The 19,415-nt window shown below is 42.4% G+C and overlaps 1 protein-coding gene across 1 annotated transcript; it reads left to right on the top strand.

Annotated features, from left to right (window-relative positions):
* The first annotated feature begins 782 nt into the window (after window positions 1–782).
* On the top strand, window positions 783–6,513 carry LOC100192839 (uncharacterized). The gene is made up of 9 exons (NM_001138030.1): window positions 783–1,073; window positions 1,362–1,523; window positions 2,140–2,250; window positions 2,870–2,946; window positions 3,460–3,541; window positions 3,630–3,685; window positions 5,573–5,659; window positions 5,768–5,858; window positions 6,165–6,513. The coding sequence occupies exons 2-9, from the start codon at window positions 1,400–1,402 to the stop codon at window positions 6,284–6,286; spliced, it is 750 nt and encodes a 249-aa protein (NP_001131502.1). The 5' UTR covers window positions 783–1,073; window positions 1,362–1,399; the 3' UTR covers window positions 6,287–6,513.
* The last annotated feature ends 12,902 nt before the right edge of the window (window positions 6,514–19,415 follow it).

Raw genomic sequence — 19,415 nt, 5'->3', positions numbered from 1 at the left:
GAGATTTGAATATAGACATAAAAAATCAAGAGCTATTGTACAAGTAACAAGTAAATGTAGTAATATTGAATAACAGGATGGAATTAGGGATGACAATTGGACTGGTGGGTATGGATACCCATGGGTTTCGTACCCCGTGGACATGGATACGGGTTGGAAAACTCACCCGTGGATCCTATCGGGTCGGGTACCCGAAATACGTCGGGTAGGGTACGAATAGTATATTTTACCCATAGATATCCACTGGATACCTAAAATATTAATTCACAATTTTACATGTTGAGTTTTTGGCCCATGAAGCAAAGAAAAAAAAAGCCCAAAGCAGTGGACTCGCGGTTGGGCCGTCCCGTTCGTATTCTCCTGAGGCTCTGTTCGTTTAGTCCAGATTAGAGGCCAGAACCATTTCAACTTATCAAGCTAATACAAATTTGTGAACTATTTCAATCCGGAACCAATCCACTAAAGCATTCCGGAAGAATCGAACGGGCACTAAACCTAATGGTGTGTTTGGTTTGTGGAGTCATTCTATACTTCACGAGGTCATGCATTATAGGTTCATTCCATCAATTTTAATGAAATCAATCCACTCCTTATTTATATACTAATTATTAGCTTATGAGAAATATGGTGATAATGGATAACTCATTCTATTCCACGAACCAAAGTTCCCTAACCGGCTAACCCTAATTTCACGGCCGCCCACCCGCCAGCGCCCTGCGCCCAGCCGGCACCCTAAGTTCCCACTTCCCAGTTCCCACCCGCCAGCCGCCAACCGCCCAGCCCGCTGCCCCGCTCCCGCCCCGAGCTGCGCGGCTGCGCCCCCAAGCTGCGCGCCTGCGCCGTCCCCGAGGCCCGAGCTGTGCCTGCGTCGTCCGTCGTGGCCCGAGCTGCGCCTGCGCCGTCCCCGAGGCCCGAGCTGCGCGGCTGCGCCCCCGAGCTGCGCCGTCCGTCGGCCCCCACTCGTCGTTCCTCCCGTCGCGCGGCGCAGCGCTCACGCAAGGCCCTCGGACCAGCAGATCGACGGCTTCACCGCGGATCGACCAGCAGATCAACGCCGCCCTTCAGACCCTCAGGTACTCAGTAGTCAGTACTTAGTTAGAAGCCCAATGTCAACTCCACAAGACAGTAGCAGTCGTCGCAGTGGCATAGGAGCAGCTCCTGCTGATGCTGGTAGCTCTAGAGATCCCACTCCATCTGATGCAGCAACCCAAGGGACAAGGAATGATGTTGTTGAAATAGATGATGCTGCACAGGTTGGGTGTAAGAGGAAGTTGAAGTCTAAAGTATGGGAGGATTTTGTTAGAGTTACTGTATCAGCTCAAGATCAATATTTTTTTACTGGGTCCGACCCTGAATTGCAGGATTCAACTGTATCAGCTCAAGATCAATATTTTTTTAAATGAGTAAGCTTGCAAATATGTTCTCGGCTCTTTGTCTGGATGCTGAAAGCAATGAAGATGTTGGCCGAGCTGAAGTACCACAGGCGTCTTCCAGCACAGACAAAACTGCTGCAAGCAAACCTGGTTGGTGCTCTTTTAGCCCTTCCATCTTGAATGGAACTTGTGGATATATTAAGTAGTGTTCTTTCTTTATTCTCCATGGGAATTGCATTTCTGGTTCATTTATATCCCTGCAAGTTTAATTGGCTACACCTATTTGGTGGTCAAGATGAGTCTACAAGGACAATTAAATTGATGAGAAAATAGTACCGACCAGATTTTTGTCATTGCATGATGATTATATACTCTAATGTCTTGGTAATATGCAGCAATTTGCCAAGGTTATTGAGCCCTTCTTGTCTTTGTCCTGTTTTTTATTCGAAACAGAAAGTTCTACTCAGTAATTTAGGGGCCCAGTGCTAAAAGCAAATTTGACCCTGCATTTGAGGAACGCATTGCTGGCACCATTTTTTTTGGTGCTAGCACTATTGGGAAACCTGTTTTTACCTAAAGTTTTGAATTAGATTATTGTAGCAACGGAGAGACAATTAATATATTTTTGGTAGAAGAACCTCATTTTTTACTTTTGACAGCACGTATTATGTGTCATTGTTTATGACCACATGCTACTGTAGCTGTTCCAAATCTTCATTTTTTATCAAAAACATTGATTTAATTGGAAATTTCATTTTCTTTCCAGATAAAAATGAGCAGAATGACACAACTGCAGTAAACTATGAGGAGGCAGCACTTGTATCATCATCTAGTGATTACAGGATGCCTTTGGTGTGGATAGACTTGGAAATGACCGGTGAGTCTTTTCTAAACTTATACATTCTTTAATCTGAAAATCATCAGGGAATTCAGTTTCGGTGGTGCATTATTATTTACTTGTTTGTTTGTTTTCATAATATAATTTTAAATTACAATATAATTTTAAATTACAATATTATGTTCTGTAATAACTTTTAACAGCTCGTGTGTTGCATAGCATGGGTTTTCCATGATTTTTTTCGAAGAATTTGTCCATACTTTTCAGAACATACAAATTGTAGTGCCATTCATGGTTTCATATGATGTGCTTTTGCATAGTGAATATGGCCTGTCATAGATTTCTATTGCACAACTGGACAAATTCCAGACCGTGAGGGATTCAATTTTACATTTTTTGAGAAAACTTGTGTTGTCTATAAGAAGATCTACTTAAAGTGCAAAAAAAAAATCGGAATATTTCATAATGATTTCTGTGAATATGTTAATGCTGGAAAGAGTTGTTACATCTTAGAAATAATATTTTTTAATGTTTCCAGATTGTTTTGTGGATAGATAGTCAACTAAAAAATAGTTATTTTGCTATCTTTTGCATTTAGACAGCCTTATATGTTTAATGTTATGTAAGCAATTAAACATGCACTTCCTCGACTTTGTAGGTTTGGATATAACAAAAGATCGGATTTTGGAGATTGCTTGTATCATAACGGATGGCAAACTTACAAAACAAATAGAGGTTGTCGTCGAAACGAAGTGCTTTTGTTGGTTTGTTCTATAGAGCTTTTGTAAAATGTGATGATGTTGTGCTGAATCACTTTAATATTTCCTATGAAACATCCAGATCACATTCTTTGGGGCACTGAGATCTTTGTTTGAAGATTAAATAGAAAGATAATGACATGCTACTCTCTCTGCCCCTAATTATCTCTGTTTGTTAAAATTATGTTGTGGTGGCATGATTTTTATTAAATATTGAGGGAGCAGTGGTTTCAACTAGAAATATGTTCACGGATTTGACCCCAGCTTGCACACCACATTATGGTAAAAGGTTTCAACTAGAAATATGTTCACGGATATGATACTTCAAATGCTTTAACACAGAGTTCGTGCCAATGCTACCTTAGTGATTATATCATTAAGAAAAGAAAGTGTTCATTATTTGTAATTCGCTAGTCATGTCAATGCCTCATACATGTCAGCACCATGTAGAAATTGAATTATTTAACATGATTGCCTTGCTATTTTGCAGGGTCCTGACTTAGTTATAAGCCAGAGCAAAGATTGTTTAGATAATATGGATGAATGGTGCAAAACTCATCATGCAGCTAGTGGTACATACTACTCTTTTCTAAAAATGATATTTTTCTGTTTTATTTTTATGTCTGAACGTAATTCCAAGAGTCTTGATTTCTAATTTAGGTTTGACGGAAAGAGTACTGCAGAGTGAACTTTCTGAGCATGATGCAGAGGCAAAAGTATGTTTTTCTGTTTGTGGTGAACATGCCCCACCCCACCCCACCCCCATGTGAAAATTTGTTTGTAGACATAACTGAAGCTCAAGTTCTCGAGTATTTGTCACAGATATTTCTAAGAATGTCTCCACTAATTTGAGAGGACTACATTTTGCTCTTTTTTCTGTTTTGCTGTCTTGAATAACCCATCCACAATACTCTAGTAATCTAGTTTAATTTGGCACCTTTGTCTGAAACCTTTGCCATTTGAATATTCTGAAAGGTTTCAGACATTTTACAATGACTATGTTTAGTGGTTAACTCAATCCACAACGGCACAACCTTACTGTCTAAGCATCTTTTAACTGTTCACCTGAACCGCTATATAGTTCTTAAATTTGGTTGTGTTACATATCGTTTTCAAAACCTCAATTCATTCATGTCTGTGCAGCTTCACCATCTGGATAAGTGGTTTGATTCTATGATTCTAGTCAGTAGAATCAATCTTTCTATGATATTCATATTTAGGATTCTGAGACTGTTGGTTGATGGCCAAAATTTGGTTACCAAAACTTAGGCAAGCCAAAATTTTGGCAGCCATTTAGTTTGCTACCAAAATTTGCCAACATCTCACAATTACCATGCCAAAGCTATGGCAAATATTTTTGCCCCAGTTTTGGCAACTTCTTTCTTGCCAAATCTTTGGCATAGCAACTTTTGGTAGCCAACCAAGCGGGCCCTCCATGATAGTGATATTAAGAAAACCTTCTATCCAATTTAGAATTGTGATTTTGAGAACCTTAGTGTTACATACCAATATCATTGCTTGCTTCAAATAAACTGCTTTAGGTACTGACCAGCCACCACCCTCCTTGGTAGCACCTAATTGCCTCTGAGCTCAGAATCAGGAACTTGTCACATAGTGATGTAGACATGGTATGCTATTTATGAAAAATTGACCTTGAAATTTGCTCAAAAGTAATTTATTTTTCATTTTGAAGCGAAGAAAATTGATTGGAGGCTAATTTGAATTTTGAAGAAACAATGTAGTAATATATTCACATGAAAAGACTAATTTCTAGACAGCAGTGCAACACTGCAACATGATCAAATTGTATAGTGCATGAAGTTCCTCTAAAGTGTTTCTTTTAGCTTATTGCATTTTAGTGCAGCAATTACATGAAACCTTTAATTATTTTTCGTCTCCATTAACATTTAATTAACTACCTGTCACACTGAAGACAGTGGATCTAAAAAATCCTCTTTCTGGAACTGTCATAACTCATAACCTTTCTGGAATTGTCATAACTCATAACCAATCTATATGGCGAAAGGGCCTCTAGCTGAATTTGTTAGGTGGTATGAGTAGAATCCCCCAGGTCGTGCGTTTGAATCCCAGTGAGAGCAAATTTCAGACTGAAGTTAAAAAAGGTCACTTTTTGGTTTCCCTGGTTGTGTGCACACGAGATGGACTGATCTAGGGGGGAATTCTCGTGTAGAGGCTAGGAGGGATCAAAGCACGAGTAAATATCTGGTTTATAGGGAGCGGACCCTCATGCTGCATGGAGAGTCTAGCTTTCGTGACCTTTCTCGGTCGAGGCTCTGATTGAGCTTCTTAGGGGGTGTTTAAATGCACTAGAGCTAATAGTTAGTTGACTAAAAAATTGTTAGTGGAATTAGCTAGGTAACTATTAACTAATTTACTAAAAATAGCTAATAGCTAAACTATTAGCTAGGATGTTTGAATGTCTCTAACTAATTTTAGTCGCTAACTATTAGCTCTAGTGCATTCAAACACCCCCTTAATATAATACTGGAGGCGGTCTTTCCCCTACCGTTCGAGTTTTTTTTATAACAAATGTATTCCTTTTGTTTTTTCTAACAGAAAATCTTCTATTGGCTCATTGGCAGGTTTTAGACTTTGTTAGGAAGCACATAAATTCAGGCACTCCATTATTAGCTGGGAATTCTGTTTATGTGGATTTTCTATTTCTGAAGGTTAGTATGAATAATTGGTAATCATCTATTATTTCTTTTATTTTCCATTTGAAATTCGAGAATTCAACCTTTGGTGGCTTACATTTCTGTTTGCTGTTTTCTTGCCAGAAGTACATGCCACAGCTTGCAGCCGTCTTCTCTCATGTAATTGTCGATGTGAGCAGTATAATGGCTTTATGCATACGATGGTACCCCAAAGGTAAATTATATCTAGTGGCCATGGATACAAGTACTTTCAGCTTCTGTCGTTACTAGTTAACTTAAAATATCAAGCACTTGTAACAGTTTATATATTTTAGCATCAATTGTCATTTTCATTCATAGCTGTTTTGGTTTAATACCAAATCAGACTCCGCAGCTTTGCTTCTAATGTGAGGTAGCAGAATTCCAGTACGGCCATGCTGCCGTGGTATACTGCTGGTATACCTTCTGCTAGTATCTAAAATAATCTTACTGGACTGATGACGGGACTGAACTTGTTCGTTTGCTGTTTAACTCTTTACAGAAAGGAAACAAACTCCAAGAAAGCAAAAAACCCACAGGGCAATGGATGATATTAAAGAAAGCATCGCCGAACTGAAGTATTACAAGCACAACATTTTCAAACCACAGAAATCAAAGCGGTAGCTGCACGTCGAGTAGTTGAATCGACTGATAGCTAACCAGAATTGGAGATGGGTTTTCAGGTCAAAGCCGCATGCCTTGCTTTGGGGTTATGTTCTGTGCAAGTGTGCATCCATTAGTGCTTGGGTTTATACCGATCTCAATGGGGTTTTATGAAAGTTTCATGAACACTAAATAATTTGATGTGGCATAGTATTTATTGATAAAGGGAGATGATAAAAGTTTCGTATAAAAGAGTTTAATGGAAGATAAAACTTATCTATACTGTTTCCAATACATGAGGGATTTGGAAACAGTGATATGAAACTCCTATTGAGATTTGAGATCATATCACGACACTAGTACTTCATGATTTTCTGAAGCCTTCCTGGATGTGTCTCATAGTTGCTACATCACATGCACACATAGTAACGGTTAATTAAAGGGATTGAAAAACCATCCCACCGAAGTGATCAACTGCAGCGTTGACCGTTCAAATATTTTTTGAGTTTGTTTTTGGCAATGTAATTCAATAACCAGAACTGAAATATTAATGCCGGACAAATTTGACCATCTAGGTGGTTTTATATTTTAAAATAAAAGCTGGTTTATTTTTGAAATAAAAAAACTATACATGATTCATTTAAAATCAGAAAAATGTAAATTAGTACCAAAATATTTCTAGATGATATATTTGTTGGTGCTTTATTTAGAGTTATTTTGATTTTTATTTTCTCCATTTTTAGTGTTTTATTGTTTGAAACCATGTTCATATTTATTTTAATTATTTTACACAGTTTATTAATATTATAACTTATATTGACCTTGACAATCCAAGTAGGCTATGAATAATCAAAAGATCTAGAAAACGGTATCAATCTCATGTGCCTTGATCCCCATGTAAATCATATTAGCCATTACAGCTAGTACAGTATCACTTGTCCTTCAAAAAGAATTTGGTTAATTTAACCAACATATTTGGTACTATATTTTGAGTACGAATTTTCTTGGTGGATCTCTAGGTTTAATATAGCACAGAGTAACCATTTAAATAAATACTTATGGTCTGTTTGGTTGGTCTGTAGCTGTAAAAAAACTATTGTGGGCTAGCCGTAAAAAAACTCCTATGGACTGTGAATTGTTAGAAAGCTAATAACTGTTTAGTGGAAACCACTAAAAGTCATTAAAAGTTCGAAAGATACTAAAAGCAGGTCCACAGATTCTTTAGTTTTACATTGCGTGAAAATCTGACTTTTAGGAAAAATTGCTTCTTAGATTCAACCATTTTGTTTGGTTTTTGGCTTTTAGAGAGCAAAAGCCAAAGCCAAAAGTCAAACTAAACACACACTTAAGTATGACTATAAGCGACGAGGGTGAAATAGACTAGGGTGCAGACGAGTGAATGAGATAAAATACAAATGTTTTAAAGATACTAGTCGGTTACCCATGCGTTGCGATGACGTATAACAATACCTATGTAAACTATCCACCGAAAAAACTTCAAGATTTTTTATTGATTGTCTTCGCTCTCCGTATAATATTTTTTGATTTGGCTAACTGATGTTATTGTTTACTCCATCTAATATGTCTTGGTACAACACAACCAATGAAGTGAGCGATTAGAAGAGAGTTCACAACGACTCACTCAACGAACAGAGATTATAAAATGAAATAGTTTCACCATACAGAGACCAAATAAGAGAAAAATTTGTGAGCTCAAGTTTCTAAAATAAGTCACATGAACTCAAACTTATAAAAAAGATAGATCAAAATATGGAGTGATTGCTAAAGACAGGCATCAATAAAAACTGGATGCACTCCATATAAATTATGCTATTTCGTAGCAATTACTAACGTTTAAAACCAACAAATAAACTTTCATTTTACTGTTAGTGTGACAAATCATTGTTGCTCCATCCAATTCAGTAACCTTAAACACCATTGAGTCCATTGCGCCAATGTGGTCTCAGAAACGACCTAATACTTGCAAGAGCCAAGAACATCGTGTCGTGCTTGGGCTGTAGCTCGGCCCGTAGTGCTGGCCTGACCCGACACGATTATATATTTTTTATTTTACAAAATAACGTATATACATATATACAATTTATATTCAATATTAAAGACATCTGAGCATGATGTTCTACTGGTTAGACAACTTCACCCAGTGTCTCCTGTCCTTGATCCATCAGGGCATGGGTTCTGTTACAAAATATTACATATGTGATCAATCCAAGGGGTGCGACAGTTTTCTCCAAGGGACACACCCCTTGGGATACACCCCTTCACTTGTATATAAGTGTAATGATCTCTGGAATACAAGTGTGGCTGTCATTCTCTCTATTCTCTGTCTCGTTTTCACTACGCTCCAACAGTTGTCACTCTCTCTCTCAATTATCTTTTGCCACTGAGTATACTTCAACACGTTATCAGCACGTGCTCGCGAGATCAGAGAACAGAACAAATCGCTCGTTGCTTTTGAGATGGAGTTGCTGTTGGAGAAAGAGAAGGAATCGCTCGCAGAAGTTAAGAAACAAAATGTGCAGGATATGAAATTACATCTGGACACAGTAAAGTAAGCACTAATGTAATTTTCTTCAATTTCATCATGTTCTTAACTTTATGGCATCTGCAACGATGGCACTGTGTGCCATGGCAGCAACCAACAAGCCCTGCGACAACATCGGCTCAGGTCCTACCTGATCCGCAATACGTTCGTCGCTCGACGAGGTTGCTTCGTGACCATGGCAAGGACCTTCATCGGTGGTCGCTGCACCCGCGCAGGGGCCACGCTACCGCCACGCCGGTTCGAGCACTGGGGCTGAGACCGCACCGGTGCTCCGCCTGGTTGGAGGCGCCGTGTCGAGGCCGCGTGCCCGCGCTGTGGTCACGTGCCGTGTCCGCGCCGGGCCGGGCCGCGCGGGTTGCCTCGACGCCGGGACCACGCCCGTGCGTGCGCGCCGCTAGGGGCATGCTCGTCCGAGCCGCCAGGGCCGGGGGCACGCCCGTGCGTGCCGCGGGGAGCCGCGCTCCACGCGTGCCGGGGCCGCAGTGCCGCACCCAAACCGAGGTCGGGCTGCCGCGCTCGCGATGATGGGACGGCCGCGCACGACCGCCGTGCTGGGCGTGTCGTGCTCGTCACGCCTCCATCGCGCCGAGGCCGCGCGCCCATGGCCACACATACCCGCGCCGCCACCGGACAGCCGTGCCCGCACCGGACCTTAGGGGCCGCGCTCGCCCTCGTGCGCACAGAGCCATTCGGGCTGGGGGCCGCCGTGCCGCCGGGGTCTGCACGCGCACCCCGCTGGGGGCCAAGCCCGCGCTGTCGGGTGGTCGCGCCCGCGCGTCGTGGGACCACACCCGCGCCGTCGTGGGGCTGCGCTCCCGAGCGCGCGCCGGGTCTGCCCGTGCCGCCGTTGGGGGGCCGCGCGCCCGCGCGCACCGAGGGGCTTCGCCGCGTCCGTCGCCGGGGCCGCCTGCTGTTGAGGGAAGGAGGAGGGCGGAGCAAACCCTAACTGCCACCCCCTTATAAGGCCATCTGTGCCCCTGCCCTCATGGGCTGCCTGGATGGGCCGCCTGGCCGGCCGCCAGGACGACCACCTAAATGGGCCGTTTAGCCAGCCTACTAGACGGCTGTCTAGTTGGACTGTGCCCTATATTTTTTTATTTTTTTTATTTTTTACTACAGTTCTAAGTTTTGAACTATGTTTTAACACAGTTCGCATCAGTATTATGTATCTAATTTAGAATAATTAGATCTCTGATGTTTCATACAACTGTACATATTTGTCTGTTTTATTAGAAAATTCAGACTTATTAGTGAATTATATTTTTATTTATATTTATAATTCACATGTTTCGACTTGATTTTGTTTTTGCATTCTTTTATGTTTGCATGGAAAACATAGCACATTAATAAGTCGAAACTTAATGGTCTTCATGCAAAATGAGGTTGCAGTTTTTGGGTAAAAGCATAGGGTGATGGAGTCCTAAGCACTGGCTGCGCTAAATTCTTTATAGAGTTTAGTAGCCCAGAGACCGTGCTTTAGGCCGCATTTGAAATGCCTATCACTATGAGGTCTACATCTTTCGAGATGATTACCTATACGTGCTACCCAAAAAGATCACGGACCAAGCAGGCGTCGCGGGCTATGGAGCCAGTCTGGACGCTGCAGTCATGCTGACTGCTAAAAGAATTCTTTTAATTAAGTTCTACTTAATTAAACGATGAATTCTTGCAAAATATGACACATATCTTGAACTTGGGATATTTCAACACATGATGGAGATCTAGGCTTTGACTGCAATAAATTCTTGGAATTTATTTGCCCTGAGACCAAGCTTTTAGACAACAAAATGTTATTTGTCCATCAGTAAGAGGTCTACATCATATGGTCATGATGATTACCTATGTGTTCTCCCAAGTAGATATGTTGGAGATGTGATGTTGGTTATTCACCTTTATGGTGATTTTCATTTTATTTTTGAAATTTTGGTCAAGCAAAGGGTAGTGGAGTCCTAAGCATTGACTGCGGTATGTTTTTCGAATATATCAGCCCAGAGAACATGCTTTCAGACAGCAAAATGTTTTGCCCACAACTGGAAGATCTACTCCATTGTTTAATTACATGGAGATTATCTACGTTGTGTACACCAATTTTCAAAAATCTGTGGTACACTTTATGTGACACCTGGAATTCTCTAACATATAAAGATATAATATATTTTGCGGCAAAATTGCAACAACAAACGAAAATGGTTAAGCCATTTGAAGGATAATTATTTAATAGAGTTTGATGAACTCGCCTAATGGGCTTAATTATCCTTAATGTTCATTGGAAATGTTCATTTCATTTTTGCATGACATGGGAATTCACCTCTTCATTTTGGAGTAAATGAGATGCTCTCTTTCTCTTACGGTTCTTATGAAAAGAACTTATGTGCTTTTGCGGCTTGATATGCAAGCGCAAAATGAATAGCAAAGAAAATCATAAGACTTGTGGACTTATGAGTATGTGTCTACATTATGTTGTAGAATAACACTTTGTATTCAAATATTTTTGCTTGAAAGCAAATATATAAGCACATTAAAAAGGGAAGGGCAATGAGTATGACAAACTCTTTTGTCATTACACTATACGTGGTATAGTGTTGTATGCCTAAGCATCTAATCATGTATATGAAATCCCAATAGATGCATACTACTCATGAAAGCTAAGATATGAAGTGTACTTCAATCTTCCATCTGACATGATAACAGTTGTTAGTTGTGTAATTCATGATTTGGACTAATCATCTAACAACACTTCTTTTTCTAAGAGAAAACCACTTTGTTAGATGATTTGCTTTTGAGTAATATTTAAATAATGCATGAGATTTGGTATAATCTCATAATTGATGTTGTGATAGGTTCAACTCATGCGGTGTGAGTTGAACACACTCATGTGATTTGAGTGTAAAAACTCATATGAATTTGAGTTAAACAAACTCATCGATTGGAGTTGATCACTCATGTGATTTGAATTGAACAAACTCATCGATTAGAGTTGAACGAACTCATCAAGGGAGTTGAAGACTCATTGATTTGAGTTGTGCAAACTTGTACGAAGATTCTTCTAATTGAGGAAGAAACATGCAATGTGGAGAATTGAGCCACAAACTCTATAAGTGGGGAAACAAAATATTCTCATATTCCTTTGAAAAGTGGAAAGAATATTTTAACAATCGCTTCGCGCGATATCATGATATGTTAATATCTAGTCCCCTTTTGGTAATGGAAGTATCAAGGATGTGTTGATATATCCTAATTTTATCTTACCAAATTATAGAGATATCCATATAATTTCTATCATGTGGAAACACAAGGTGATAGTGATGGATATTGCATGTAACATTTCTTATGGATTGTATTCTACATACATCCTCTCGTACAATGTGTTGCATTTGTTAAACTTTTCATGTGATGTTACTTACCATGCGGGTAAGATTGAATTGGTCATCCCATTGTTGGGATGAAATGAAAAGTTATGAACAATTCTATTGGTCATGTTTTTCCCATAAGATGGATACTTGATGAGTATCATCGGGAATGAGATTTTAAGTCCCTCTTATCTTAAAATCTGATCTGAATTGGTTAAGTTCTTTGAATTGTTTCAAAGGAACGAGTGTGGTCCATTACAGAGATTGTATGGACATTGAAGGCTTTATATGGTTCTTTGGTGCATCTATATGATGACCTCAAGTGTGTCCTTCGGACAACACATGCCCATTAAGTAATAATGTCTCAAGCTTGAGCACATTAGCCTCCACACTACTGAATTTACCAAATGTGCTTACAATGATGATTGTTTTGTCTTGGTATTCAAAATTATATCCATAATGGATATGACGAGTCTGTGATAGATTCGAAAATTTCAGATCATTAATGACCATGAGCAATAAATTATCATTTCCAACTGGTTATGGTTGAAGTCAGGAAGTTTTGCATGCTCCTGACTTGTGATTAACTGCATGTACAAGTTCCCCTATGGTTTTTAGTACAAGATTTCCCATGCGTACATTGGGTATGTTTTCCCAATCTCACCATCGCAGCGTACATATATGGGCACACTGAAAGCTGGGGATCTATGTGAGAATTCATTCTTCGTCGATCATTAAGTTTTAGAATCTCTTCACGAGAATCTATTTACGGCCTATACGCTTGCTTGAATCATGAGCTTTTCCAGGCATTAGGGGGAGATTTCTAGTACCAAAAAGAATGCTAGGAAATTATAATGAATGCAGTAAGCATTCAGGCTCAGATCACGTACTAAAACTGAACCTTTAGGTTCGAATGATTTGCAAGAAGTTGCAAATTGACTGCCATGTGCATTTACTATGAGGTGTCACTCAAATTAATCCTATGTGGAAGTGCCAGAAAGAGTGGTTACATGGAAAACCACTTAACTCCCTATTGCAACGTTGTTGTAAATAAGAGGGGGAGAAGTATGGTCACAAATTGGGATTAAGATGCTTGCAAGCAGCTGAAGGCTAGACCTTCTGAGATAGTAAATGCAGACGATCTATTCGTTGGTAACCAACCTAGTGTTGGTGGACACGTAAAGGATATTGATTATCCTATGAATGGAAGACATTCACAACCTAGCTCAGTACACACTGATGAGGCTAGGTTATCGGAAGCCCTTGATTCTCGTTTTGGGATTTCACGAGGAATCGTAAGGGTACATTAAAAAATGACTTTATGTCAACTAGAGAATTGTGTTATTTAAAAGCTACAAGTGTTGATACATACATCTCAGTAATTGTATATGCGCTCCAAGTGATCCAAAAGACTATGGCCATAGTAGAGCATGAGTATGCTCAAACTGGATCTTGTTGAGTGATACAATGTTGCAGAGATAGCCTTGCTCACCGGAAAGAAGTGTTAACTTATTTTCACTTCAAGGTATCTTACTGTGGATACTAGTTTGTTTTCATGGACTTGGAAACAATGAGGTGGTGAGAAAGCATGGCTAGTAGCAACTGGGTTTATACGCAAACCCAAGCATTATTTTAATGCTATAATTTCTCTTCTACCGCGAGTAGTAAAATTCCGATACAATACAAAGGGCAGTAAATCATCTATCTGTGCAGTTGATAGATGTAGTGACAACATATGCATATGTGGTCACTAGATTATGGTATATGTGGAGTCTTGAAGGATTCCAAATACATAATCACCAATCATAATTTTGCAATGCTTGGAAAGTCTTTGTGACTTAGAGCATCCTGGTCAAATATGGTACATTCGACCTAGTGAATCCTTCTTTCTGAAAGGATACATAAAGTATGGTATGTTCAGTGTAAATATGTGCAACATATTTTAAACACACATTACTTATCGACGGAGTTCAAGATAGAGGATATGAATTGAAAGAGATTTCCAATTCAAAGTAAACTATCTTGAGTATCTTAGATACAAAGTTGTCTATATCCAACATATATTGAAGAAATTCAATATGAAAGAATCATTGTTATTTGATTCTTTCCGATCATGAGATGTGCTATTGTATCTTGCAAGAGCATCCGACCGGATATTGCTTTGCAATGATTTGCTAGCTAACAACACATGAGATCGAGTTATGATCTCCAGGTGTACTCATGCTGTCACACCCGGTTTTAGAAGGCAAACCGAATGCGAACCATGTACGTGCCAGGATCAGCAATTCACGTACACAGCAGTTACATAACATGGACATCATCACACAGTGCTCAAATAGTATTAAAAAGGGAAATAATAGTCGATTACATCATAAGTCTGAGACATCCACATAGTCCTTACAGTAAATCAAAGTGCGGGAAAGAAACGTAGATAAACGCGGCCTTCACAGGCAGCCGACTGGGGGTTGCCGCTAACCCACGCCTAGAACTCGTCGTAGTCTTGGAACTCCTGGAAGTCTCCTTCCACAGCTTCATCTTCGCCTGAGCAGTGGTTGCAATGCTGACAACCTGGGGATGGGGGGGGGGTTTAGTGTGTAGAGCAAGGGTGAGTACACATCAACATACTCAGCAAGTATCCTGTTTGGCTGTGGTGGACTAGCTTTATGTGGGGATAAGTCAAGCAGTTGCTTTTAGTTGGTCAGATTATTATTTACTAATAGAAAGCCAGGTTTTAGCATTAACCCAAGTTATTAGCCCGATGTACCCTTTCCAAACGGAAAAATACCACTTACCAGCACCATAGTCATAACCAGAACCATCAATCTCATTGCCACCTGTAAACCAAAAGGTCTCTGATTAAGTACCACTAATCACTGGAGCTCCCTTGGCCGCTCATAACCGCGAGCACGGCTGATATATCAGTTTTCAAACACTCTGCAGAGGTTGTGCACTTTACCCACAAGCCGTGATTCCCTCTTGTCTCGGGCCGATCAAAGCCTTAAACACTACCAAGGTGAATAGGCAGGGTCTCACTATGTAGCTTTTACAAAGATTCCCCGGGGCTGTAGCCGCCCGTTAGGTTTCCTAAATGTACCGCACTCCTCCCCAAGGGACGAATCAACCTTGGCAGAGCGAGCCGCATACACCGAGCCCCATTGACGGCACGACGGCAAAGCGAACTACACCCCGGATCCTCTAATTATTCAGCTAAGGGCACCCCATTCCACCCTCATGGTTGCACTGTTTTCCCGGGCGGTCATCCATAGAATAGGTCCTTACGGAGAGGCACTCGAGAAACCGCTCGAGCCCCCTTAAAGGCCACAAGTACAACATCATAATAAGAGAAGGAAAAACATCGTATCATGGATAATCTCATCATGTTCATTGATTAGAGTTGAGCAATAGCATAAAGCTAAACAATAATAATCCAACCCAGATAGGTAAACAAGGATATGGGTAACAAAAGCTAGTCAATCCTTAGGTATAAATATGTAATGCGGGAGGTGAATTAAAGAATGAATAGGACAGAGATAGGTCAAAGGACACTTGCCTCCACCAACCGACTGCTGCTCAGGGGCTTCTCCTGCGGGCTCCTCGGGCTCTTCAACCGAATTGTTCTCTATGCGATTGCAAGCATACATACATCCATCCATTCAAATTAGGAAACAAACAGTACACCATACAAGAGAACAAATAAAGTAAATATGCATAGAATATCACATACGATAATGAATTTACCTTGGTTAGAAAGAAATGGGGAAAGGTCTCGCGAGAGTTAAAGCTTATGCCCGAGACGCACTACGGGTAAACGAATAACTAAACGTTACGTTCTCTAGTTCCAATTGGTTCTAACAAAAGAATTAGCTACATGCACTAATGTAAACGTGACCACTTTTAGTAGATTAACATTGAATGAGATAGATGATTAGCTATACAAATTAACTAACGTAACCAATTTCCAAATTGAGACTCCTATCTTATTAATATAAACACGTGATTAGCGCGCATAGGACACGGAGGGGGGGGGGGGGGGGGTAGACGGGGCGTCTGGGGGTAGATGGGGGCACGACGGGTCGTGCCAAGGCACGCGCACTACGCGAGCACGCGCGCGAGGCCGCACGCACATGCCACGAACTAGCCGTGCGCACGTCGGGGCCGCGCGCTAGCCGAGCTCAAGGCCGCGCGCCATAGGCAAGCTGGGCCGAATTCGAGGCCACGCCGGGGCCGTCACGACGCGAGCAAGGCACGGCGGGGCGAGCGGGCAAGCACGCCGGGGCAAGCGAGCACGGGCGAGCGAGGACGCGGCCGGACGAGGACACGACCGGGCGCGGGGGCGGGCGGTCGAGCCGGGGCGGGGCGGCCGAGCTCGCCGGGAGGCGGCCGAGCCGGGCACGGAGGCAGGCGGCCGAGCCAGGGCAGGGCGGGGCGGCCGAGCCGGGCACGGGACGGGGACGGGGCGGGCTCACCGGAGCGAGGCCGGACGAGAGCGGGGAAGGGGCGAGGCGGGCTCGCCGGAGCGAGGCCGAGCGCGAGGAAGGGGCGGGGCGGTCTCGTCGGAGCGAGGCCGAGCGCGGGGAAGGGGCGGGGCGGTCTCGCCGGAGCGAGGCGGCGTGGGGGCGGGCGCGGGTTCGCCTGGGGGGGGGGGGGGCGAGGCGGGGCGGCCGAGCCAAGGCGCGGCGGGGGGCGGGCGCGGGCTCGCCGGAGGGCTGCGCGCCGGGGCCGGGCGGGGTCAGGCGGGGCGGCCTTGCCGCGGCGAGGGGCGGGCGCGGGCCTGGGGTGGCGCGCCGGGGAGCGGCGCCGGCGGGCGGGGGAAGGGGAAGGGAGGAGAGGGGGGGGGGGGGGGGGGGGGGGCTCACCGGAGGGGGCGGCGCGGCGGCGGCGTCGGGGGGGGGGGGGGGGAGGGGCGGCGGCGGCTAGGGTTAGGGGAGAGGGAGTTGGGGAGGGGTATGACAGGCGGGGCCCGCGGGGAGGGAATTTTGGAAAAAGAAAAAAGGGGGGGAGGGGGGCGGCTGGGCCCAAAGGGGGGAGGGGGTGCGGCTGGGCCGGCTGGGCGGCCCACGGCGGGGGGAGGGGGGCGGCTGGGCCGCCGCGGGGCTCACGCGGGAAGGGGGGGAGGGGGGGGGGGCGGCTGGGCCGCCAGCTGGGCCGGCGCGAAGGGGGAAGGGGCGGCTGGGCCAAAAGGGAGAAGGGGGGGGGGAGAGAAAAAGAAAAGGCTTTTCTTTTTCTAATTTCCATATTTTCTTATATGCCTAATTCTTCAATTCACTCAACCACAAACAAAAGAGTGCATAATCTGGCATGATGCAACAACCAAAAATAGTTCTAGGTTTTGCTTACACAAGATGTCGAGCTAATTCTCGCTATAACTTTTGGAAAAGATCAAGGCTTAGCGAGAAGAAAAGGGAAAAGGAAAGAGTAACGCCTGAATTTGGTAAGAGAAAAGAAGAAAAAAAAATTCTACCCCCAAATTCAGGGCGTTACACATGCTCTCCTTATGTTTGGATATATTGATCTTGGATATCTATAGAAGATCCCCAGGTACAAGATCAATGACATACTTCTGAAAGTTGGACTTACTGTTTAGTAAATGTCAATCAACAAAGATTAATGGTCACTTACACTAATCATTCTGTAGCACACTTCGTGGGATTGTACAGAATGATATACTACATACTGAGGGTATGTGGTGGTCATGATTTTATATCATTGACCTTATTATCTATGGAGATAACATTACTTTGTGTTGTTTAGATGAAAATCAAGTTACGAACTAAGTCTCTACCTTACTCCACATTTTAAGTGTGTTTGAGAGTAGGTATGGGATGACTTAGTGTTTTGCAAAGATCAGGGGGAGTTTTCTTTTGATCGGAAGAACTTGTTTCTACATCATGTTGTGCTCTTTTCTTTGCATGAGTTTTTCCCTGTTTGGGTTTCTCATTCAAAGTTTTTAACGAGGCGACATCAACACAAGGCCTATGTCGTATCATCTATTTTTCTCGTAGAGGTTTTCGAGGATGATACATTATGGCATAGTTATTGTTGCATTTGAACTAGGTGATGATTTTATCTCCCTAGAGTTCAAATGAATCAACAATAGAGAATGACTACTCTCCTTATTTCTCCCACTGCGTTTTTAAGGAGACTCGGCTGATATGTTGATTTCTCAGATTTTCTGGCAAGATTATCTTGGAGAAATATTAGCCTGAGTTATATGTCTCATCATTTATTTTCCCCACGGGGGTTTTTGAGATGATGGCTTTAGACATATTATTGTTCGTTGGGCTAGAGGTCCATGGGAGAACAATGACATACCATGGTTCAATTGAACCACCGACAATTATCTATAAGGATAATTGAGCTTGTGTTGTTCAGATGGAAATAGGAAAATGGAGATATAAATATCTTGCAAACAAAGTCTTGTGATAATCTTGTTGATCTATTCACAAAATCTCTACCATACTCCACGTTTCAGAAATGTGTTGAGGGGATTGGTACGAGAAGACTTAAGTGCTTGCAAGGATCAGGGGGAGTAATTCTCCATGATATTTGACCTATTTTGAACAATCATATTACACTCTTTTCTTTGTATGAGTTTTGCCTTATTGAGGTTTTTCTCATCCAAAGTTTTTAATGAGGTAATATCAACTAAGCTATATGCTTTATCATTAATTTTCCCCACAGGGGTTTTTATGCATGATGATTAAAGCATATTTTCTTTTGGAGTTCGAGTGAGATTATTCTCATTATCCAAAAGACATCGTGTACTACTTATTTTTCCCACAGGGTTTTTGAGGAGATAAGATCTTGGAAGAACAACTGACAGATCATCAAATGAAGTTGGATTGATCAAGGGGGAGTGTTACAAAATATTACATATGTGATCAATCCAAGGGGTGTGACAGTTTTCCCCAAGGGACACACCCCTTGGGATACACCCCTTCACTTGTATATAAGTGTAATGATCTCTGGAATACAAGTGTGGCTGTCATTCTCTCTATTCTCTACGTCTCGTTTTCACTACGCTCCAACAGTTGTCACTCTCTCTCTATCAATTCTCTTTTTCCACTGAGTATACTTCAACAGGTTCAAACCCTACATCTTGCATCGTTTTTTAACATTTTACGCCGATTTAATCAAATGGGCCGACGGGCTAACGGGCTCGCCCGACACAGTCAGCAGATCGGCATGACGTGCCTGGGCCAGAGTTGTGGCCCACGGGCGTCTGGCCCGTACCGGG

Source organism: Zea mays, chromosome 5, assembly GCF_902167145.1.
Source record: "Zea mays cultivar B73 chromosome 5, Zm-B73-REFERENCE-NAM-5.0, whole genome shotgun sequence".
Taxonomy (NCBI): domain Eukaryota; kingdom Viridiplantae; phylum Streptophyta; class Magnoliopsida; order Poales; family Poaceae; genus Zea; species Zea mays.
Note: the sequence above shows the minus strand (reverse complement) of the source record. Positions and strands in the feature narration are given on the sequence as shown.